This window comes from Phyllobates terribilis, unplaced genomic scaffold (assembly GCF_046119375.1).
Source record: "Phyllobates terribilis strain yellow unplaced genomic scaffold, ASM4611937v1 Scaffold_1__5_contigs__length_1240528914, whole genome shotgun sequence".
Lineage (NCBI taxonomy): Eukaryota > Metazoa > Chordata > Amphibia > Anura > Dendrobatidae > Phyllobates > Phyllobates terribilis.
The window spans coordinates 382518951-382543134 of NW_027362761.1; the positions used below are offsets into that span (position 1 = coordinate 382518951).

The 24184-nt window shown below is 46.4% G+C and overlaps 1 protein-coding gene across 2 annotated transcripts in view; it reads right to left on the reverse strand.

Annotated features, from left to right (window-relative positions):
- The window catches only part of LZTR1 (leucine zipper like post translational regulator 1), a 65327-nt gene extending 54320 nt beyond the window's left edge, over positions 1 to 11007 (reverse strand). Inside the window, exons 1-2 of one of the 2 annotated variants that reach the window (XM_073676452.1) lie at positions 10299 to 11007; positions 9581 to 10209 (exon numbers count right to left, since the gene is read on the reverse strand). In XM_073676452.1, coding sequence (XP_073532553.1) covers positions 9581 to 9729 — 149 coding nt within the window. In that variant the 5' untranslated portion in view covers positions 9730 to 10209; positions 10299 to 11007. Of the gene's footprint in view, positions 1 to 9580 lie in introns of both variants that reach the window. The other variant, XM_073676448.1, reaches the window with a different exon arrangement.
- Positions 11008 to 24184: the final 13177 nt, after the last annotated feature.

Genomic DNA, 24184 nt, shown 5'->3' on the forward strand with positions numbered 1-24184 from the left:
TGTTTTCATGCACCGTCTCTTTAAAAAAGCCGGCCGGCAATTCAGCAGCGGTACCCAACAATTTAGAATAGAAAGAATAGAGAATCACACATAGATTAGATAGATAGAAACATGTCAGTCACATATATATGAAGTACAGTGACAGTGTTGATTACTGTACTTGTCATTTAAAATAAAGGATTTATTAAAAAAAAAATTGGCGTGGGGTTCCCCGTAATTTTAGTCTCTAGCGGAGGTTAAGCAGACGACTGGGGCAGATGTTTGAAGCCTGGGAAGGGGGTAATACCCACGGAGCTTCCCAGGCTACTAATATCAGCCCCCAGCTGAATACCTAGCCTTTACTAGCTATTAAAATGGGGGACCCCCCAAAAATGACGTGGGGTCCCCCCTATTTTAATAGCTAGCAAAGGCTAGGCAGACAGCTGGGGGCTGATATTAATAGCCCAGGAAGGGTGCCATGAATATTGGCCCCCTCCCAGGCTAGAAACACCAGCCGTCAGCCGCCCCAGAAATGGCGCATCCATAGGATGCGCCAATTCTGGCACTTAGCCTCGCTCTTCCCACTGCCCTGTAGCGGTGGCAGTGGGGTAATGGGGTTGGGGTTGATGTCAGCTTATAATGCCAGCTGACATCAAGCCCAGGTTAGTAATGGAGAGGGCGTCTATAAGACACCCCCATTACTAACCCCATAGTCAAAGTTAAAAAAAACACAAACACCCAGAATAAAATCCTTTAATTGAAATAAACACACAATTCTTTATTGTTCTAAATTAAATCATACTTACCGTCACGCCCATTCCAGCTGAAGCCAACGATCTCCTGCAATAAAAGAAAAATAATAAAGCAACCTCATCCTTACCTTCCCATGGCTCCCAGGACAGCTTCAACTCTGCTACATCGAGATGACAGGCTGGACCGCAGCAGAACACTGCCATCCAGCCTGTCATCCCGCAGACACTGAGAAGCGCAGGCATGCTTGCGCTCCTCAGTGTCTGGCTGTGACGGCATCCAGATGAGCCGACAATGAACTCAGCTCACCTCATGCACGTCACTGACAGCGTGGGAGAATTCTCCTGCGCATGCGGTGAGCGTGAGAGACTCAGCTCATCGGGATGCCGTCACAGCCTGATACTGAGGAGTGCAAGCATGCCTGCGCTTCTCAGTGTCCGCGGGATGACAGGCTGAATGGCAGCGTTCTGCAGGTCCAGCCTGTCATCTCGATGTAGCAGAGCTGAAGCTGTCCTGGGAACCATGGAAAGGTAAGGATGAGGTTGGTTTATTATTTTTCTTTTATTGCAGGAGATCGTTGGCTTCAGCTGGAATGGGCGTGATGGTAAGTATGGTTTAATTTAGAACAATAAAGAATTGTGTGTTTATTTCAATTAAAGGACTTTATTCTGGGTGTTGTGTGTTTTTTTTTTTAAATACTTTACTAGAAATTCATGGCGGTCATGTCTAATATTGGAGTGACCCCATGAATTTCGGGCTTAGGGCCAGCTGATAATGCCAAGCTGGCCCTAACCCCTTTATTACCCAGTGAGCCACCGCACCAGGGCCCTGGATGAGTTGGGTACAGCGCTAGAAGATGGCGCTTCTATGAACGTGCCATTTTCCGGGGTGGCTGCGGACTGCAATTTGCAGCGGGTGGGGCCCAGAAAGCTTGGGCCTCCCTGCGCTGCAGATTCCAGTCCCCAGCTGCCTAGTTGTACCTGGCTGGACACAAAAATAGGGCGAAGCTCTACGTATTTTTTTTTTTTAAATTATTTCATGAATTTCATGAAATAATTAAGAAAAAAAGGGCTTCCCTATATTGTTGTGTCCGGCCAGGTACAAATAGGCAGCTGGTGGTTGGGGGCTGCCCGTTCCTGCCTGCTCTACCTGGCTGGACACAAATATAGGGCGAAGCCCCACATAAATTTTTTTTAAATTATTTCATGAATTTCATGAAATACTAAAAAAAAAAAAAAAAAAAATACGTGGGGCTTCTCCCTATTTTTGTGTCCAGCCAGGTACAACTAGGCAGCTGGGGGATTGAATCTGCAGCGCAGGGAGGCCCAAGCTTTCTGGGCCCCACCCGCTGCAAATTGCAGTCCGCAGCCACCCCGGAAAATGGCGCGTTCATAGAAGCTGGATGCTGTACCTGGCTGGCATACAAAAATATGGCAAAGCCCACATCAAAATTTTTGGGAAAAATTAATTAAAAAATAAATAATAATTTAGGGACTGCATCTTTATTAACTCCTCAAATGTCATTTAGTGTTAAAATAAAGGATTTATTAAAAAAAAAATTGGCGTGGGATCCCCCATAATTTTAGTCTCTAGCGGAGGTTAAGCCGACGGCTGGGGCAGATGTTTGAAGCCTGGGAAGGGGGTAATACCCACGGAGCTTCCCAGGCTACTAATATCAGCCCCCAGTTGAATACCTAGCCTTTACTAGCTATTAAAATGGGGGACCCCCCCAAAAAAAATAACGTTGGGTCCCCCCTATTTTAATAGCTAGCAAAGGCTAGGGAGACAGCTGGGGGCTGATATTAATAGCCCAGGAAGGGTGCCATGAATATTGGCCCCCTCCCAGGCTAGAAACACCAGCCGTCAGCCGCCCCAGAAATGGCGCATCCATAGGATGCGCCAATTCTGGCACTTAGCCTCGCTCTTCCACGCTGCCCTGGTGCGGTGGCAGGGGGTAATAGGGTTGGGGTTCATGTCAGCGCCAGCTGCCATGAAGCCCAGGTTAGTAATGATGGGCGTCTATAAGACACCCCCATTACTAATCTACAAAGTGTTAAAAAGAAAAAAAAACACACTACACCCAGAAAAAAATTATTTATTTGAAATAAAACACACCATTTTATTTAATTCTTAGTTTACTAAAAAAAAAAAAATAGTTACCTGTCCACGTTCCTGCGCTGATCTCCCATGCACAGCTGTCACATCTGGAGATGGTGACAGCTGTGCATGGCTGCTGTAAGCTCACGCTGCCGGGAACACGTACGCTCCCGGCAGCGGGAGCCACTGACTGAGGTCACCGGAGTGCATTCAGGCAGCGCAGCTCCGGAGACCTCCTTTACGGCACTGCTGTACCCTGGGAATTTCTCACGATACAGCAGGGCCGTAAAGGAGCTAACCGGAGCAGCGCTGCCTGAACTCCGGCGAACCCGCTTATGCAGTGACAGGGCTGCTTTACGGCCCCGTCATTCTAGCGGCGGCAGCGGTTCAGAGCGGTCACATTCTATGTGGCTGCTCTAAACTGGAGATCATCGTGGGACACTCGTGGACTACTACGGAGGGGTAAGGATAAGGTTGTGGTTTATTATTTTATATTTTATTACAGGAGATCGATGGCTTCGGGGAATTAGGTGTCTAGATGAGTATAGGTGTATTTTTTTATTTTTTACTTTATTTTAGGTGGCGATCGGCGGGGACAGGTAATGTATGAACTAATTTATTGTAGGTAACCACTGGCCACCAATGACATGTATTTAAAATTTATTGGGGACACAGTAGAGCAATTTAAATAGCAGGATCAGGCTGATGGGAACTACTGCTCCCATCGAGCTGATCCTGCTGGCACGAGTGGATGGGGGACAGACATAGGCCGATGGGAGCAGTAGTGTCACATCGGCCTATGTCTGCCTGCACGCACACACCACCCAGACATCGCACAGACACCGCGCACACACCACACACACACACTCGCAGACATCGCACAGACACCGCACACACACTAATCATGACGGACTGATGGTCTGGGAGGTGAGGCTGACCTGTGCGGCCGTGGGAAAGTTCATGTGAGTTCATGCAATGCAGTCAAGCATGAACTCACATGAACCCTCTGAGGGCACCGCGGCTACTTCAAATGAACAGCTGATCGGCATCACCTGATACCTCAGCTGTTCATTTGAAATAACCGGCGAGAAAGCGCAGCACAGAACGGGAAAGCCGGCGGTGAAGTCTTTTCACTGCCGGCTTCCCTGCCCGGGTCCTTCGCTCCCCGCTCCTTGGTGCTGTGCTCCCCGCCCGGTCCTAACTTACGATCGGGATGGGAGGTGGCGAGGGGAGCGGAGGATCGGGGTGGGAGGCTGAAAGGAAGCAGTATGGGGCTGTGTGATTGTTTAAAAGCCGGCGGCTTTTTACCGCCCGCCGGCTTTTAAATAATCAGGAGAATTCTCTCACGCTGGGATGGCATTATGATGACAGGCTGGATCGCAGCTGAGAGCTGCCATCCAGCTTGTCATCCTTCAGAGACACTGCAGAGCGCAGGCATTATGGGAACTTCCGATTCCGGTATTCGATACTGTAAAAATATCGGAATTAAGTATCGGAATTCCGATACAGCGAATATCGGCCGATACCCGATATTTCAGTATCGGAATGCTCAACACTAGTCCTCGCTGATCTGTTCATCATATTTCTCAAGATGCACAATTGTTACAGAATATAACGGAAGACAAAAAGCAGTTGTGCGATAACGGACAGTAGACGGTCAGATACACTGCCCTGTTTGTTTTTTTTAAGAATGTCAATTACAAAACTACATTACAGTAACATGATGAGAGGTACAACAGTTTATGTATAAAGAAAGAAAAGAAAAAAAACAGATATGAAGGTTAGGGCTACAATGCAACAAGGGCCACACACTAACAAATATTGAGTCCCATGACTAAAAAGATTTATGCAATTCCAGGTCTGAATATACTACATAGACAAAAGTATGAGAACACATCAATCATAGAATTCAGGTTTCTCAATTTGTCATATTGCCACAAGTGTATAAAATCTGGCCCCCAGCAATCTATCTTTACACACATTTGTTCTAACAAGTCAGTTCATTAAATTTCTTCCCACTGAAATATTCCACGATCAACTGTGAGTGCCATTATGAAGAAGTGGTGACACTTAGGAACCACAGCCACAGAGTGGAGACCACACAAAATTACAAAGAGGCGCTGAGTGCTGAGGAGCATTACACATAAAAGTCACCAATAGAGATGAGCGAACCCGAACTTAAAAGTTTGGTGCTCTTACCAGACAGTTACTTCCAGGGGGAAGTCCGGACAAGAGACAGAAAGTTCCTGCTCCAAAGTTCAGGTCCCCGTTGTTTTCAATGGCGTTTGGGTTCTGGTACCAGAGCCGAGCTTTCAAGGGTCCGCTCATCCCTTGTCACCAACAGTCTGCTGCCTCACTAACTGCAAACCTCCTCTGGCATTAACATTACAAACTGTGAGCTGGGAGCTGCATAGCATAGGTTTCCATGGCTGAGCAGCTGCATGTCAGCCTTACACCACCAAGCACAATGCCAAGTGTAGGTTAGAGTGGTGTAAAGTATAACCCAACAATGGACGATGGGAACCTGCTCTGTGGAATGACAGACCACACTTCTCTTTCTGATGTATGAATCTGGATTTGGCAAATGCCAAGAGATCATTACCTACCCATGATACGGGGGGGGGGGGGGGATTCTTTAGGGGTTGGCCTTCATCCCTTACTTCCAGTGAAGGGAAGTCTTAAAGGACATCTGTCATCATGTCTTTGCTACCCCATTTGACAACAGCATAATGTAGGGGTAGAACACTGATTCCAGAGATGTGTCACTTACTGGGTTGTTTGCTGTCATTTTGATAAAAAAAAAAAAAAAAAAAATCACTTTTTTATGCTGCAGATCTAGCAGTTCTCTGAATGCTGAGCTCCATATAACCCCACCCACAACACTGATTGGCAGCTTTCAGTGTACTTCCATGATATACAGAAAGCTGCCAGTAAGGGGTGGGGGCAAGGTTATTCAGATCTTGAATATGGAGGGCTACATGGCAGCAGGTTTACTAGTCCTATAGCGACAAAACAGTGATTTTATCAAAACTACAGCAAACAGAGCAGCGACATGTCAATGGAATCAGGGTCTCTGCCTCCAAAAACACTCCTGGGATGAACTAGAACAGAGATTGTGAGCCAGGCGACCTCATCAAGCATCAGTGCCTGACCTCACAAATGCTCCTCTGGATGTATGGCCAAAGATTCCCATAGACACTCCAAAATGTTGTAGAAAACCTTTTGAGAAGAGTGGAAGTTGTTTTAGCTGCAAAAGGGGTTATCAACTCCATATTATTTGTCCGTATTAATGCCTATCGATTTACATCAGCATGTCATAAAAGATGCGATGTGTAGATGTCCCAATACTTAGGTCTAAAATAAACTATATGGACAAAAGATTTTGCAGATGACTTACATTGAAATTTATGGGGCAAAGTCACTTGTGACATGAGGCACAAATATATAGGAATATCAGGTTTAAGTAGGTTAGTAGAAGGAGGAAACAAGGTGTTCAGTTTTGGAAAGATTAAGCTTCAGATAGAGTGAGGCTATGATGTTAGAGACACTAATATTTTGTACGGCTGAGGGAGATGTCAGGAGATGCGTATAATCGTTTCTGCATCTCCCTGGCAGAAAAAACACATGCGGATTGTACATGCGGATTGTACATGCGTTTTTCCTGCCAGGGACATGCGGATGTGAAGCGTTCTTCACATGCATTTCCGCATGCGGGTTGACAAGCGCTTTCCAAGCGATTTTAGCATCACTTGGAAAGTGCTTGTCAACTTGGTCACACTATATAAATCCATGCAAACGGCAAGGATTTATATAGTGTGACCTTAAAGAATGCTAAAAAATAAAAAAATAAATCTATACTTACCTTCTGATGGCCCCCGCAGTCTTGCTTCGCTCCGTCCTCGCTTGCCAGCAGCTCGCAGTACACTGAAGGACCTGCCGTCACATGACTATGACATCAGCGCAGGTCCTTCAGTCCATCACGAGCTGCCGGCAAGTGAGGACAAGCGCAGCGGGGGCCGTCAGAAGGTAAATATAATATTTTATTCTTTTTTTTTTTTACAGTTTTCTATGGTACCCGGGTCCGGAGGAGAGTCTCCTCTTCTCTAGACCCGGGTACCATCCGCACATTGAACGCATGTATTCCGCATGTGTTTATCTAGTGAAGCGTAATCCATGCGTTCTAATGCAAGTCAATGGCGGTGAAAACGGAGCGCTTCCGCAAAATAATTGGTAGTGCTGCGTTTTTTTCCGCAATGATAATCCGCAGCGGAAATTTCCACAGCATGTGCACAGCACATGCGGATTATCATTGGGGAACATGGCAGGCCTTCTACCATGTGTTTTTTAAGTGTTTCTGCCGTTGCGGAAAAGCTTAAAAAACGCATCGTGGGCACACAGCCTTAGTATAACTGTACAGCCCAGCACAAGTCCGCTGTACCACATTCAGCTATCAGTGCTTGTTCTGGACTCTACACTGTTATCACTAGATTTATATATAGAGATAACAGGGCTGGGGAAAGTGAGAGATAATTGGGAGACTTGCTTTGAAAGCAGCCAAAAGGTAAGGGTTTGTGATTTTGCAAAATATACAACCCCTGGCTAAAATTATGGAATCACCGGGCTCGGAGGATGTTCATTCAGTTGTTTAATGTTGTTGAAAAAAAGCAGATCACAGACATGGCACAAAACTAAAGTCATTTCAAATGGCAACTTTATGGCTTTAAGAAACACTAAAAGAAATCAAGAAAAAAAATATGGTACTCGGTAAGGGTAATTTTTTCAGACCAAGCAGAGGGAAAAAATTATGGAATCACTCATTAAAGCCATAAAGTTGCCATTTAAAATGACTTTAGTTTTTTGCCATGTTTGTCATCTGCTTTTTTTCAACAACATTAAACAACTGAATGAACATCCTCCGAGCCCGGTGATTCCATAATTTTTGCCAGGGGTTGTATAACAGAAGCTCAGTCAGGAGCTGAGGAGGAGAGGTAAGCAGCTAATTGCTGTATATAGATCAATGTGCTGGAGAGGTGACTGGAATGTTAGGAGTTAAAGGGGTTGTCCAATACTCAGACAACCCCTTCTCAATCACTATATTTTCACCATGTAAAATAATAATAGCTCCGGGTACGGGTGTGTTCTCCCGGGGCTCATATGATGTTGTGGCACACGAGCCCTGCAGCCAATCAGTGTTCGCTTCACTCTCACCTCCTTTGGACAAATCAGACATCTGGAAGAAAGTCAGAGAGCAGCAGCTTTCACTTCTTCAGGGTGTCAGTTTTGCCTAAATAAAGTGAGAGAGAACCGGTCGCTGATTGGCTGCAGAACTCATGTGACATAACGTCTCATGAGCACCAGAAGACCAGGGCCCAACATCGCTGGAGCAGTGCTTGCCTAGGAGGTGAGTATAGCTGTTATTTTACATGGGGTAAATATAGTGATCGAGAAAGGGTTGTTTGAGTAGTGGACAACCCGTTTAAATACTCTTCTAAAATATAATTGCTGCGAAGTAGAGGCCAGGCTTCTAATGGTCTGTCTCCTTGGAAACCAGCTGTACTCTATGTAAAATAAAAGCAATCACAGCAGATAGAAAAAGCAAGTCAATTGCAAACTTTAATATCACGAGACTACACCTTTAATAGCTGTTTAGACAGGTCAACCAAACTTTCCATGAGCAAAAAATGTGCACATAGAATATCATTATTCTTAGCAGCACATGTTCTGTTTACACAAGATGAGGTGCTGCCTAGAACAATGGTTTGTATGCAAGCTTAGAATCATTTCACCCAACGAATGACCGTGATTGGTTGCCCATTTTGACTGGCTGATTATCGAGAAAACAAGCTTTCCTAGGAATGGTCGTTCACTATAATAAGCCAGTTCAAATGCTTCTTAAAGCCTGTTTCTGTAGCGTATGCAAAGACTGTAAAGGGTCAAGAATAGAGCTATCTGATAAAGAATTAAACGAAGGTAGAACAAGTGTTCCAGGAGTTTAGAGATGAAGGGGAGAATTAGAGACTGGTCTGTAATTTGAAGAGCAGATCTGGTCATGAGATGTTGTATTTTAGTAATGGGGGTTGTGTGTGAAAGAGGAAGGAAAGATGCCAGAAGAGAGGGAACCTGCCACCCGATTCATGCTGCACCAACTGTGGGCAGCTCAGGTCCAAGATATTCCCGACTTCATGTGGGAGTTAAATTGTGAAAGGTCTAAATAGGAGGTAAGAAATAGAATGAGTTGCAGATGGGAGATCAATTGTCAACGGGGATGGTAAAGCCCTCATGAGTGGGAATGTTACAGGATAGTGTGTACAAACCCTGGTACACTAGTCACAGACTACAACACAGGGAGGGCTGTGGAGTCGGAGCCCATTTTGGTGGAGTCGGTATAAAATGGGCCGACTCCTAAAATATATAGTAAATTGGGTACAGTAGTTCAATGCAGTTTGTGGGGAATATTTTTTCATAAGAATTTTGGAAAGTTATGAAATGTCCTATAAATGTCTCTCCTATTCCTGATCTAAGGGTCTAGACTTTTAGCTGAGATGAATCTGTGCTACAGTAAATTTATCACTTAAACATGATGGAGGGAGTCAGAGTCGTGGAGTCAGCGGTTTGGCTTACCGACTCCACAGCCCTGCTACAACACGCTATTATAACTGTAGGATCGTGCTGTGAGCTGCAGGTTTTACACCGTCCATACATACAGCACACATCACTCATTACACGAGGGGTGACTGGGCCGTAACAGGCTTACCTTGCCCCCACAAACTCATCACAGGGCAGCAGTCTTCTCCAGCGATGAACACTCTCAAAGGGCCCGAAATTGAGAGTCAAGTACTCCACACTGTCCGAACAGCTGTGGTCGAAGTCTACGCTGGGGGCCACCTTCGACTTACACGCCATGGGGAGAGCTACAAGCACTGACCCTGCCTACAATGTACAGGCAGGTAATGGGCGTCTACCCCAGCACTGACCCTTCTACGTACAGGCAAGTAATGGCCGTCTACCCCAGCACTGACCCTCCTACGTATAGGCAAGTAATGGCCGTCTACCCCAGCACTGACCCTCCTACGTATAGGCAAGTAATGGCCGTCTACCCCAGCACTGACCCTCCTACGTACAGGCAGGTAAAGGAAGTCTACACCAGCACTGACCCTCCTACGTACAGGCAGGTAAAGGAAGTCTACACCAGCACTGACCCTCCTATGTACAAGGAGGTGATGGCCATCTACCCCAGCACTGACCCACCTATGTACAGGGAGGTGATGGCCGTCTACCCCAGCACTGACCCACCTATGTACAGGGAGGTGATGGCCGTCTACCCCAGCACTGACCCACCTATGTACAGGGAGGTGATGGCCGTCTACCCCAGCACTGACCCACCTATGTACAGGGAGGTGATGGCCGTCTACCCCAGCACTGACCCACCTATATACAGGGAGTAAAGGCTGTCTACCCCAGCACTGACCCACCTATGTATAGGGAGTGAAGGCCGTCTACCCCAGCACTGACCCACCTATGTACAGGGAGGTGACAGCAGTCTACCCCAGCATTGACCCACCTATGTACAGGGAGGTGACGGCAGTCTACCCCAGCACAGACCCACCTATGTACAGGGAGGTGACGGCAGTCTACCCCAGCACTGACCCACCTATATACAGGGAGTAAAGGCCGTCTACCCCAGCACTGACCCACCTATGTACAGGGAGGTGACAGCAGTCTACCCCAGCACTGACCCACCTATGTACAGGGAGGTGACAGCAGTCTACCCCAGCACTGACCCACCTATGTACAGGGAGGTGACAGCAGTCTACCCCAGCACTGACCCACCTATGTACAGGGAGGTGATGGAAGCTGCCCTCCTCCAGCACTAACCCTCCTGTATACGATGTGCAGGGAGGTGATGGCCGCTGCCCTCTGCCCTCCTCCAGCACTAACCCTCCTGTATACGATGTGCAGGGAGGTGATGGCCGCTGCCCTCTCCTCACAGCTCAGCCATTATTTACTATAGTGCTGTGAACGTGGTAACCGCATGCCTACCGCAGGCCACTACCGCGCACACAATGCAGACACAGCGGCCATTATAACCTCCATCCACCAGGAAGAAAAAATAAATACAGGAGCGGCCACAGCGTGAGCCGACAGGAAGCCAGAGGAAACAACCGGAAAAAAGGACAGAACGTCCCAGCCTAATGGCCTATCCAGCTCTCACGTAACTCTATGGTTAAGTGACAATACTTGTACTGCAGCGACATCTAGTGTTCGAAGATCAAACTGAAGCCAAAAATGTTCTTTTGGATGTAGTTTATTTGTGATGCTCTTAAAAGGGTTTTATTATCTTGTAAATAGCTTATAACTTAGCTTATAGCTTAGATTAATAGTTTCTAATAAATGTCTCTAGCTCCAAAGACCATTATAAAACACACAGCAGCCTTGGTCTTACAAACATTTGCTTTACATAGAATTTTGGACTTTATATATGATGTACAATAAAAAAAACTATGCAAATAATAGCTGATGTGTTTGCATGCAGCCCTACACAAGGACACTACCACCACCATGTTTCACTGTAGACACCATGCATTTAGAAAAACAAATTTCGAAAAATACATGGTGCCTAGAGGGAAGCATAGTGGTGGCAGTGTCCTTATGTGGGGCTGCATGAGTGATGCTGGTGTCGGGGAGCTACATTTCATTCATGGTATAATGCATTCACAGATGTGCTGCCTTTTATTGAAAGAGAAGATGCTACCCTCACTCCATGTTCTTGGTAGATGTGCACTTTTCCAACATGACAATGATCCAAAACACACATCTGCTGCATTTCTGAAGAAGAACAGAGTGAATGTCATTCAGTGGCCAAGTATGTGTCCTGATCTAAACACAACTTAACACCTATAGGGAATTCTGAAGAGACAAGTTGAGCATCACTCTCCATCCATCGTTCAGGTTCTAAAAGAGCAATAACATGCAAATTAATAATGTAAAAATCATACAATGTGATTTTCTGTGATTTTTTTTAGATTCTGTCTCACAATTGAAGTGTACCTACGATAAAAATTACAGACCTCCCCATTCTTTGTAGGTGGGAGAACTTGCAAAATCGGCAGTGTATCAAATACTTGTTTTCCCCACTGTAAGTCTCCCATCCTGGTATATATATCCCCAATCCTGGGCCACTTCCTGGTATATATGTTTCCCATCCTGGTATACATGTCCCCCACCCTGGTATATATTTCCCCCTGCTGGTATATATTTCCCCCTTCTTGGTATATATTTCCCCCATCCTGGGTCACCTCTGGTATATACGTCTCCCATCCTTGGCCCATCCTGGTATATATATCCCCAATACTGTTCCACTTCCTGGTATATATGTTCCCCATCCTGGGCCTCTTCCTGGTATATATGTCCCCCATTCTGGGCCACTCCTGGTATATACGTCCCCCATCCTGGTATACATGTCCCCCATCCTGGTATACATGTTCCTCATCCTAATGCCCTTTCTAGTATATATGTTCTGCATTTAAAAAAACAAAAAAATTCTTTGCATCTTCCTCCACTCCCTTGACGTGCAGCGTCCTGTTCATTGCCCTCTTCTGGGCCCATGTGGGAGGGGGACCTGCTGATCCCAGCACCTACTTCAGCTGGATGTGTGAGCGAGACACATATTCAGCTGGAGTGTATTGCAGCTCAGGGATTCTGCGGATCTCTGCGCTGCAATACTCGCCGCCGACTATTCAGAGGCCGGCAGTTGACATTGGCGTGCCTGCTATGGCGACGCATGACGGCACTGCCATGAGACGCCAGTGCCTGGGATGCCAACATCAGCTACCGCCCTCTGATCGTCGGCATGTATTACAGGGCAGAGATCTTCAGAATCCCTGCGCTGCAATACTTTTCAGCTGAATGTGCTTCCTCGGATGCACATCCAGCTAAAGTAGGAGCTGGGGTCAGCGGTCCTCAATCCTGCACCGGCTTGTTACGCCAACTTGTTTGTTCCATGCCTAGAAGATGTGGTGCTTTCCTTAAGAAATCACAGAGGCCGTACCAAATACTAGATGTGGTAGTTTTTGATGTAGAGTGTATTTACATCAATTAATTCGAGTAACACTGAAGTTTTTGTAATGAAAGTTATATTATTAACCTTACTTTCATGTTATGGGGTAAAAAAAATGTTCTATGAAACTCACTTTGGTCAGAATTTTGGAAATTGTTCTTGCATTTGGTGAGATATTTAATAAGATCTTACTTTTCATATGGGGTGTACTCATTTATGCTGCACACTGTATATGGAAATGTCAGAAAAGGTAGATATTTCTTCAAAGTTGTTCCAATCATGACTGATTTGTGAACACTTTCCTCTATCCTGCATGGGAAAAGATACTGGAGAATTGTTCTCTTAGGCCACCAGTATTAAGAATTCTCCCTCCGTATTCATCCAAGCATCATAATAATGAAATAGTCTGCTTAAAGAGCACGTTTTTCCATACAGCAAAAAAAGCCCATGACCATAGGTGTTTGAAAGGAAAAGGACGACTATTCCTAAGGGTGAAGACTGTCATACAGTTAGGCCTATAGATTCACACAAATGTCACAGAGGCAGAACGCTATAAACATACAGTACAGACCAAAAGTTTGGACACACCTTCTCATTTAAAGATTTTTCTGTATTTTCATGACTATGAAAATTGTACATTCACACTGAAGGCATCAAAACTATGAATTAACACATGTGGAATTATATACTTAACAAAAAAGTGCGAAACAACTGAAAATATGTCTTATATTCTAGGTTCTTCAAAGTAGCCACCTTTTGCTTTGATGACTGCTTTGCACACTCTTGATGAGCTTCAAGAGGTAGTCACCGGAAATGGTCTTCCAACAATCTTGAAGGAGTTCCCAGAGATGCTTAGCACTTGTTGGCCCTTTTGCCTTCACTCTGCGGTCCAGCTCACCCCAAACCATCTCGATTGGGTTCAGGTCTGGTGACTGTGGAGGCCAGGTCATCTGGCGTAGCACCCCATCACTCTCGTTCTTGGTCAAATAGCCCTTACACAGCCTGGAGGTGTGTTTGGGGACATTGTCCTGTTGAAAAATAAATGATGGTCCAACTAAACGCAAACCAGATGGAATAGCATGCCGCTGCAAGATGCTGTGGTAGCCATGCTGGTTCAGTATGCCTTCAATTTTGAATAAATCCCCAACAGTGTCACCAGCAAAGCACCCCCACACCATCACACCTCCTCCTCCATGCTTCACGGTGGGAACCAGGCATGTAGAGTCCATCCGTTCACCTTTTCTGCGTCGCACAAAGACACAGTGGTTGAAACCAAAGATCTCAAATTTGGACTCATCAGACCAAAGCACAGATTTCCACTGGTCTAATGTCCATTCCTTGTGTTCTTTAGCCCAAACAAGTCTCTTCTGCTTGTTGCCTGTTCTTAGCAGTGGTTTCCTAGCAGCTATTTTACCATGAAGGCCTGCTGCACAAAGTCTCCTCTTAACAGTTGTTGAAGAGATGTGTCTGCTGCTAGAACTCTGTGTGTCATTGACCTGGTCTCTAATCTGAGCGGCTGTTAACCTGCGATTTCTGAGGCTGGTGACTCAGATAAACTTATCCTCAGAAGCAGAGGTGACTCTTGGTCTTCCTTTCCTGGGGTGGTCCTCATGTGAGTCAGTTTCTTTGTAGCGCTTGATGGTTTTTGCAACTGCACTTGCGGACACTTTCAAAGTTTTCCCAATTTTTCGCACTGACTGACCTTCATTTCTTAAAGTAATGATGGCCACTCGCTTTTCTTTACTTAGCTGCTTTTTTCTTGCCATAATACAAATTCTAACAGTCTACTCAGTAGGACTATCAGCTGTGTATCCACCAGACTTCTGCACAACACAACTGATGGTCCCAGCCCCATTTATAAGGCAAGAAATCCCACTTATTAAACCTGACAGGGCACACCTGTGAAGTGAAGACCATTTCCGGTGACTACCTCTTGAAGCTCATCAAGAGAATGCCAAGAGTGTGCAAAGCAGTCATCAAAGCAAAAGGTGTCTACTTTGAAGAACATAGAATATAAGACATATTTTCAGTTGTTTCACACTTTTTTTGTTAAGTATATAATTCCACATGTGTTAATTCATAGTTTTGATGCCTTCAGTGTGAATGTACAATTTTCATATTCATGAAAATACAGAAAAATCTTTAAATGAGAAGGTGTGTCCAAACTTTTGGTCTGTACTGTATATGGTGGAGCTGTACTCTTAATCAAGGAATTGGAGAGTGACATTCAGTAAAATCTGACAAAATAATTTGTCCTTGACCCCGTAGGCAATTTGTTTGTACCTTATTTATATATATTATATACTTATACTGTATAGATCTTCATGACTTAATCTAGTAACAATTTTAATATTGTCAAAAATGCTACTTTCATAGTTAAATATTAGTCTTCCAACAAAATGCACATTGTCCTACAAAATAAACCCCATTGATAGAATGATGGAGATCTCGGGATGGTGAAACATAGACACAATAGATCTGTTCAAAAACGTAAGCTGCTGGACATTTATTCTTGAGTGGTGGAAGAAGTGCTTGATATTGCTAATATACAACAATATAATATACTGATTGGCCCTGCAAAGTTATTACAGATCCTAGTTTATACCATATATCACAGTTCTATTGGCGGAGAGAAAAGTACTTATTACTACTGTGTCTATCTTTGGTGATACCCTTGGTACTGAGAAGCAATAATTATGTCTGTTCTCTTTCTCCCCCATATACAGTAACCTCTACTCCAAATCTACTCCCATATGTTTATGTGTGTGTTCTTACTTGTATTAAGGAGACTGCAGGGTCTTCTATTGTTCGTTAAGTATGCTAGATTTTATCTGTTATATTATTGAAACTTTGCTCTCCTTTATTTCCATATTGTAAAACTACAGAATAAAAACAATTATGAAATCAAAAAATAACAGATTACAAATAAAAAATATTTATGTGCAAATGGCGTAACACTAGGTTGTACAAGAGTACCCAAGTTCACCATCCTTCCTTGGGGTCTCCAGTGTTTGGGGATTTTAAGACTTTGCATGTCGCCATTATGTGCTGTGTGGGAACATTATAGTAATGTGTGGCCACAAAATAGTGCACAAAAGGAGAACTATATGGATGTATGTTGTCAAACATGGCATTCTCTTAGCACTATTTGTGGATTTAATATAGAAGTATCTGGACATTGCTGAAACACCATATGACTCTACACCAATAAGTCACCATCTACCCAATATGAATAGAGTCTCTCTTGTGCCACCAAAACAGCTCTGATCCCTCAAGGTATAAACTCTACAAGATCTCTGTTGATGTCCTGTGGTATTTGGCACTAACACATTAGCTGCGGATTTTTAAGTTCTGTAGGTTGCCAGGTGTGGCCTTCATAGTTTTAACATGTTGTTTTAGTTCATTCCTCAGATGTTCAATGGGTTTGGGAAATTAATATGTATATGGAGTCTAGTGTGAGTGTAATAATTGTTACCCACACGCCCGGACTGACTGGCGTGAGCATAGTTAGTGATCCCACTGGACCATGAACCGAGGAGTGCCTGGAGGGGCATGACTAAGTATGAACTCGGTCTGACCAAGGTCGCACGGCGGCTCAGTCGACTCCGTGAACCAGGGAGGAACCGAGCAGAGGGACCAGGTGCTACTCCAAGTTAGACCCTGGTCACAGCTGTTGACCCACACCGGGGAATGCAGGAACGGGCAGGCACAGCTGGTATGCAGACAGGTGGATACTGGCAGTCACGGCTGGTATGCAGACAGGCGGGAACTGGCAGGTACGGCTGGTATGCAGACAGGCGGGTACTGGCAGGCATGGCTGGTATGCGAACAGGCGGGTACTGGCAGGCACGGCTGGTATGCAGACAGGCAGATACTGGCAGGTATGAACGCAGGCAGGATAGGGACCAGTACAGACTGGGATATAGGAAAAGAACCACAGGTGCGGTGGACAAGCAGAGCCGAGCGAAACCGCAGATGCGGTGAACAAGCAGAGTGGAACGAAACCACAAGTGCGGTGGACAAGCAGAGCGGAGCGAAACTGCAGGTGCGGTGGACAAGCAGAGCGGAGCAAAACCGCAGGTGCGGTGAACAAGCAGAGCGAAACTGCAGGTGCGGTGAACAAGCAGAGCAGAGCGAAACAGCAGGTGCGGTGAACAAGCAGAGCGGAGCGAAACCGCAGATGCAGTAGACAAGCAGAGCAGAGCAAAACTGCAGGTGCGGTGAACAAGCAGAGCAGAGCGAAACCGCAGATGCCGTAAACAAGCAGAGCAGAGCGAAACCGCAGATGCAGTGGACAAGCAGAGCAGAGCGAAATCGCAGGTGCAGTGGACAAGCAGAGCAGAACAGAGCAGAAGGTGCAGGCATACAGGACAGGGCTCTGTTCACATGGAACAGACTGGAAAATACAGGAAGATAGTTAGAATACAGGAGGTAGATACGGAGGCAGGGAAACGGGACAAGCAGAACCAGATACACACAAGGTACTTACTATGAAATAGCGAGTGGACACAAAACTCACAAACAGAAGTACAGAGACAACGAGTTGGAGTTTGGTGCAGGTTCAGACACTGCAGGAAAAGGGAAGGTTCGGACATAAAGACAAACAGGTAACGGGCTAGGACACAGTTTAGACAGGAACTGAACCAGGAACAAGATACAGGAACGAGCCTGGGAACTCAGCCCCCAGGGTGGCGGAGACAGACTAGAAGTCACAGATACAGGTAACGGGCCTGGGTATGCGGCCCCCAGGGTGGCAGAACAGACTAAAAGTCACAGATACAGGTAACAGGCCTGGGTATACAGCCCCCAGGGGCGGAACAGACAAGATACAGGACAAGACCTGGCAACTCAGTTGCACAGAACACACTGAAGAAAAGTGTTGCTCAGGCACCCCCCTACTGGGTGGAGGGGGTTTAAGTATCCAGTGACTCACAGCAATAGGCTGGGGAGGCATTAGGAGTGCACACACAGTAACTATAAGAATCAGGCAGTAGCAGCGTCGCCGCCCTAAGCAATCAGACAAGAGACACAGCAGGTACTGGAGCAAAGTATGCAGCCTGGATTAATAGGTAAGATGGCGGTCTTGCATGGTGGGAGGTGGTAAGTCATGCCAGCACGCCGCCAGTAATGTTACAGTACCCCCCCCCATTACTCCCCCTCTTCTTCAAGCCAGCAAGGATTTTCTGCAGAGAATTTGGAGGCCGATCCTTCTCTTCAAGAAGATTACCTCTTCTGTCCACTAGAGGGAATGAAACTGGTCTCACCATCTTGGTGACTAGGATGCTTCCTCCCATCAAGCCATCCTCAGCAACAGATAAAGTGACTGAAGTACCAGGAACAGGACACAGGAAAGTCTCTCTCCATTTTTTAATATCGGGTAGCACCCCAAAGGATTCACGGGACAACTGGAGATCCTCCACCGGGTTGGAGGGGTGCAGAGACTCGGGGGTAACCACCGCCTTGATGTACACTTTGCCAAGCTTACCGGATGAAGTGGGCGAAGTACCAGGTACAGGATGCAGAAAAGTCTCTTTCCATTTGTTATCAGGTAGCTCCCCGGAGGATTCAGGAGGCAACTGGAGGTCCTCCGCCTGGTTGGAGGGGTGCAGAGACTTAGAGGTAGCCACCGCCTTGATGGACTTATTGCCAAATTTGTTAGAGATGGAGTATCCTTTCTTAGGGACCAACTTCAGTCTGGTTTCTGAGATGACACGTCTGCGAGGCGGGGTGGTGCCTAAAGCCAGATCATTGGTACAATCGTCGAGACTGTGTGGGGACAATGCCTCCGCTTCCCTTCCTTCGGAGACTTCATCGCACAGCGAGTCAGCGACTAGCAGATCTGGTGAAGAAGAAGAAGAAGACACTGCTGACTGTCCTGAAGATATGGGAACTGGACACCCCTTGTACCTCAGCAGTCCCCCAGGAAACACCATGCAGGATCTCCAGACCTGAGCGGGCACTAGATCTTTCGGCTCTGGACGACCTGTGGGTAAACCAGACAGCACCTGGAATGTGAACTTCTTCATGTGTAATGCTCCAATCTGGAGCTTAATTTGTACAGACATATTTTGACTGTTTTTAAGTAGGGCTCGTCCTTCCGCTGACAATGCCCAAACCGGATTCTGGAGTTGTCGGACGGGAATCAGACACCGACTCTTCAAGGCTTTATGCCCGAAACTTCCGGTTAATCCGAGGCCTTCACTTGCCATGGAGACAGTCACAGTCATCTGTGGAGAGGAAACACTAACGCCAAGGGCAGACTCTCCTAGAGGCCTAATGTCTTGGGATTCTCCAACCTTCGCTGGACAGAAACCGTCAGGGTGTCCCAAACAACCGCAGCGGGACCGCAATCCGATTTTGTGACTGAGTTCCGGTCTCTGCTTTGCCTGACGAACATGGTCATCCTTCATGGATTCTGTGCGGGTAGCTGCCTCAACAGGCTGGGGAACAGGAGGTCTTTGAGAGGACAGAACCTGGCGTGACGGTTTACCTCTACGCCTTGCTCGTCTGGACTGCCTCTTGAGGTTGGGAAGAGAAGTATTCTGTGGAGCATTGTCATCCTGTGTAAATTCTGTGTGGGCAGCAGTCTCTTCAGGCTGGAGAGCTGGTGGGCTACCTACACGCATCACCCATCGGGACTGCTCCAGGATATTGGGAAGGGAAGCTTTAGCAGAAGCCTCAGGGTGAGGGTCATCGAAGACCATTAGAAAGGCCACTAGGAAGGCCTGCAGGTCAGAGACGATAGGATCCCATGCTTCCCATAGGGGGATGATCCAATTCAAGGCATCACCCGCTAAGTAGGACATCATGAATGCTACTTTAACCCGATCAGTGGGAAAATAGTGAGCATAGAATTTTAAATGCAGCATACATTGCTCCACAAACGCATGGCTTTGTTTTGGATCCCCATAGTACCGTGGTGGATCCGCAGGAACGAGTGCTGATAGCTTCATTTGGGCTGGTGCGTAAATCGCCTGGACTTCAGCTTGAGAAAAAATTTTTCCTTGGTGCACGTATTCGCCAGACAAGAATTCAAATGTCTCAGAGAGCGAAGGGCCGTTGGGCTCAACGGGGACCATGGCCTGAGCAAACTGTTACGCACACGCCCGGACTGACTGGCATGAGCGTAGTTAGTGATCCCACTGGACAATGAACCGAGGAGTGCCTGGAGGGGCGTGACTAAATATCAACTCGGTCCGACCAAGGTCGCACGGCGGCTCAGTCGACTCCGTGAACCAGGGAGGAACCGAGCAGAGGGACCAGGTGCTACTACAGGTCAGACCCTGGTCACAGCTGTTGACCCACACCGGGGAATGCAGGAACGGGCAGGCACAGCTGGTATGCAGACAGGTGGGTACTGGCAGGCACGGCTGGTATGCAGACAGGCGGGTACTGGCAGGTACGGCTGGTATGCAGACAGGCGGGTACTGGCAGGCACGGCTGGTATGCGGACAGGAGGGTACTGGCAGGCACGGCTGGTATGTTGACAGGCAGATACTGGCAGGTATGAACGCAGGCAGGATAGGGACCAGTACAGACTGGGATAAAGGAACAGAGCCGCGGGTGCGGTGGACTAGAAAATTAGAAACGCAGGCGCGGAGGACAAGTGGGGCAGAGCAGAGCGAAATCACAGGTGCGGTGGACAAGCAGAGCGGAGCGAAACCGCAGATGTGGTGAACAAGCAGAGCGGAGCGAAACTGCAGGTGCGGTGGACAAGCAGAGCGGAGCGAAACCGCAGGTGCGGTGGACAAGCAGAGCGCAGCGAAACCGCAGGTGCGGTGGACAAGCAGAGTGGAGTGAAACCGCAGGTACGGTGGGCAAGCAGAGAGGAGCAAAACTGCAGGTGCGGTGGACAAGCAGAGCGGAGCGAAACCGCACGTGCGGTGGACAAGCAGAGCGGAGCTAAATGGCAGGTGCAGTGGACAAGCAGAGCAGAACAGAGCAGAAGGTGCAGGCATACAGGACAGGGCTCTGTTCACATGGAACAGACTGGAAAATGCAGGAAGATAGTTAGAATACAAGAGGTAGATACGGAGGCAGGGAAACGGGACAAGCAGAACCAGATACACACAAGGTACTTACTATGAAATAGCGAGTGGACACAAAACTCACAAACAGAAGTACAGAGACAACGAGTTGGAGTTTGGTGCAGGTTCAGACACTGCAGGAAAAGGGAAGGTTCGGACATAAAGACAAACAGGTAACGGGCTAGGACACAGTTTAGACAGGAACTGAACCAGGAACAAGATACAGGAACGAGCCTGGGAACTCAGCCCCCAGGGTGGCGGAGACAGACTAGAAGTCACAGATACAGGTAACGGGCCTGGGTCAGACATCCGGATAAAACCAGTACTGGAGATATCCGTGTCTGTGTGATACGTGTGGTGCACTTGTGGCAACTGTGTGTCGCCTGTGTGCCGCATCAAGAGCACACATACCGGGGCTTGAGAATCAGCAATACAGTTAGCACTGTTACCAACCACCGGGTGCTGAATGCTGCCCTCATCATTGTCCCCTGCTGGCGCTGCGATCAGCACGAACAAGGGACAATGATGAGAGTAGTATTCTGCTCCCGCAGAATGTAAGAATGTAAAAATAAGAATAAAATTTAAAAAAATACTTATATTCACCTGCTCTAAGTGTCCCCTGCTGTAACCCATCTGACCTCTCATGCCAAAAAGCCGGGGAGAATGACTCATTGCAGTGAGCGAGCACCTGTCCACCGCTGAGCTCACTGAGCGGTGTCCTGTCACTCACTGAGTGCAGCTCCAGGGCCCGCTTGCTGCAGCGAGTTATTGTCCCTGGCTGCTCGCTGCAGTGAGCAAGCTCTGGACCTCCGCTGAGCTCAGTGAGTTACAGGACACTGCTCGCTGCAGTGCGTCATTCTCCCCGACTCCTCAGCATGAGCGGTCAGGTGGATTACAGCGGGGACATCTTCAGACTGGTGAGTATAAGGTTTTTTTTTATTTTATTCATATTTTTACACCAGGACACAGCGGGAGCAGAATACTACTCTCATCATTGTCCCCTGCTCACACTGATCGCAGCGCAAGCAGGGACAATGATGAGGGCGCTTGGGAACAGCGCTAACTGTACCGTTGATTCCCATGCGCCGGTATGTGTGATACTGATGCGGCACATGTGTGGCACACGGTTGCCACACGTGTGCCACACATATCGCACACACACGGACACGGATATCTCCGATACTGTTTTTCCCAGTACTGGAAACATCCGGACGTGTGAAAGAGGCCTAAAAGAGACTTTTGGCTCACATAAAGAGAATAGAGTGAGCCGGCTAGTCTGAAGAGCAGTGACGTCACTGAGAAGAGGAGAGGAACAGCGCTGGATCCCGGAGAAGGTGGGGGTAGGGAAGTATATTAATACACTCACAATATATTACATGCACATATACACACATTTAATGAAAACAATATTCATGGGAGAGCTTCTTTAAGTACTCTCTGATTTTGCTACAGAATCCATGAATAATTCACCTAAAAATCTGCAGCAATTGGGATTTGTTGTAGATTTAAACTTTACCATGAGATGAGTGGGGAAAATCAGTAACAAATACGCAACCATTGCACAACACGGTGTGGATTTAAAATTTATACTGCATGTCAATGTCGGCATCAAATGTTTTTATGTAGCATGTTGCTAAAATTTGTTAAAATCTCATCCACTTTGCAGCTAATTTAATAAGCCCTCTCTCATCTGAACATTTCCTTATTATGGCACAATCATAGTGTAAAGAGATGGACATATTACCCTCGTTTCTCCCTTGAAGAACAAGTGTGTTATCATAATGTGTAATGTGAATTTAGCTATACGTTAATGGTGTTAATGATGTATGTTGTTTGAAAGTAGGGAAAGAAAGAGTTAATGGTTGGGACTAGCCCAGAGTGGGAGGGGAGAAGTTGAAGGGAGAGAGACAGTTTCCTGTCTGAGTGTCAGAATAAAATAAAATTTTAGGGAAAAGTCGACTACCCATGACAAAATATGCAAAACATTTGGCCCACCAAATGTTGAAAACTAAGACAAAAAGGGATCTAACAATGTCAAACACAATTTTCGTCCTTATAGCTGACAAGTGACAACCATCTGCTTCCGGTTTACTAAAATCACCAGGAAATGGCATCACAACAACCAGACGGAAGTAATCACACTTTAAAAAAAAAATGCAGAAACTTTTGGTCGCCACTGTAGTTCCTGGGGGGCCCATGGCCAGATTGCCCTCATCATGTGTGGCTGGCAGGGAGCGATCGCTGCAGCTCTGCTGTCTTCAGGAAAGAATAGCGTCCTCCCCCATCTCACAATTCATTATGACATTGTCAGGGTCTTAAAATTTATTGGGGAGTGGGAGAGGAGGCGGTAAGGTGCATAGGACACTTTATAATGAATTGAAAGGTAGGATAAGAGGCCATCAGGGACTTGTAATGAAATGGGAGGTGGCAGACCATGCTCAGTACCTCAGTGTCTTCTCCCACCCTCAAATTCATTATGATGCTATCAAGGACTGGGAGGGGGGGGGGTTGGGGGTGACACAGGACAGGGACTAAGGCTTTGTGCACAAATTCAGGATTTGCAAGAGAAAATTCTGCTGTATGTCCTAATGTGTTGGCAGGAAGAACACTGAGTAAAATATTTTTTTTTGCCACGGTTTTCACATGCTTTTGTTGTGCATTTTCCCTTACTCATTAGTAAGGGTGAAATATGCTGCAAGAATTGACATTATGCAGATTTTAATCTGCAGCAAATTTGCAAGGAAAAAAATAAGCAATGTGTGCATGAGACTTCAGGGTTCTCATTCACTTTACTTGTACTATAAAACTTTAGTGATTTGGTTTTAGTGGCACTGGTAGGTCTGCATATTGGGGCCTGCTGCAAGTGGTACAACTACCACAAGTTCTTTTACGCCTGGGTCCAGCGCAAGTTTTAGTTTAATCTTAATTTTCTACTGTAAAACCTTGCATATTTTTCATAATAAAAATGCAGAGTGTGTACAGAGCCTTAAAGTTAATTGGGGAGAGTCACATAGACTGATTAATTTATATTTATTGGGCTACGGAGATTATAGTTAATGGGTGGGCACAGTGTTGCTTATCTTTTTATATTTTGATTGGTGCGTGGCTAATAGTATATTAATGGTAGGGTACACATCTGAATTCAGGGGCACTGTGGGGGGAAGACACATATATGTATACAATACAGTTGTGCTCAAAAGTTTACATACCCCGGCAGAATTTTTCCTTTCTTGGCCTTGTTTCAGAGAATATGAATGATAACCAAAAAACTTTT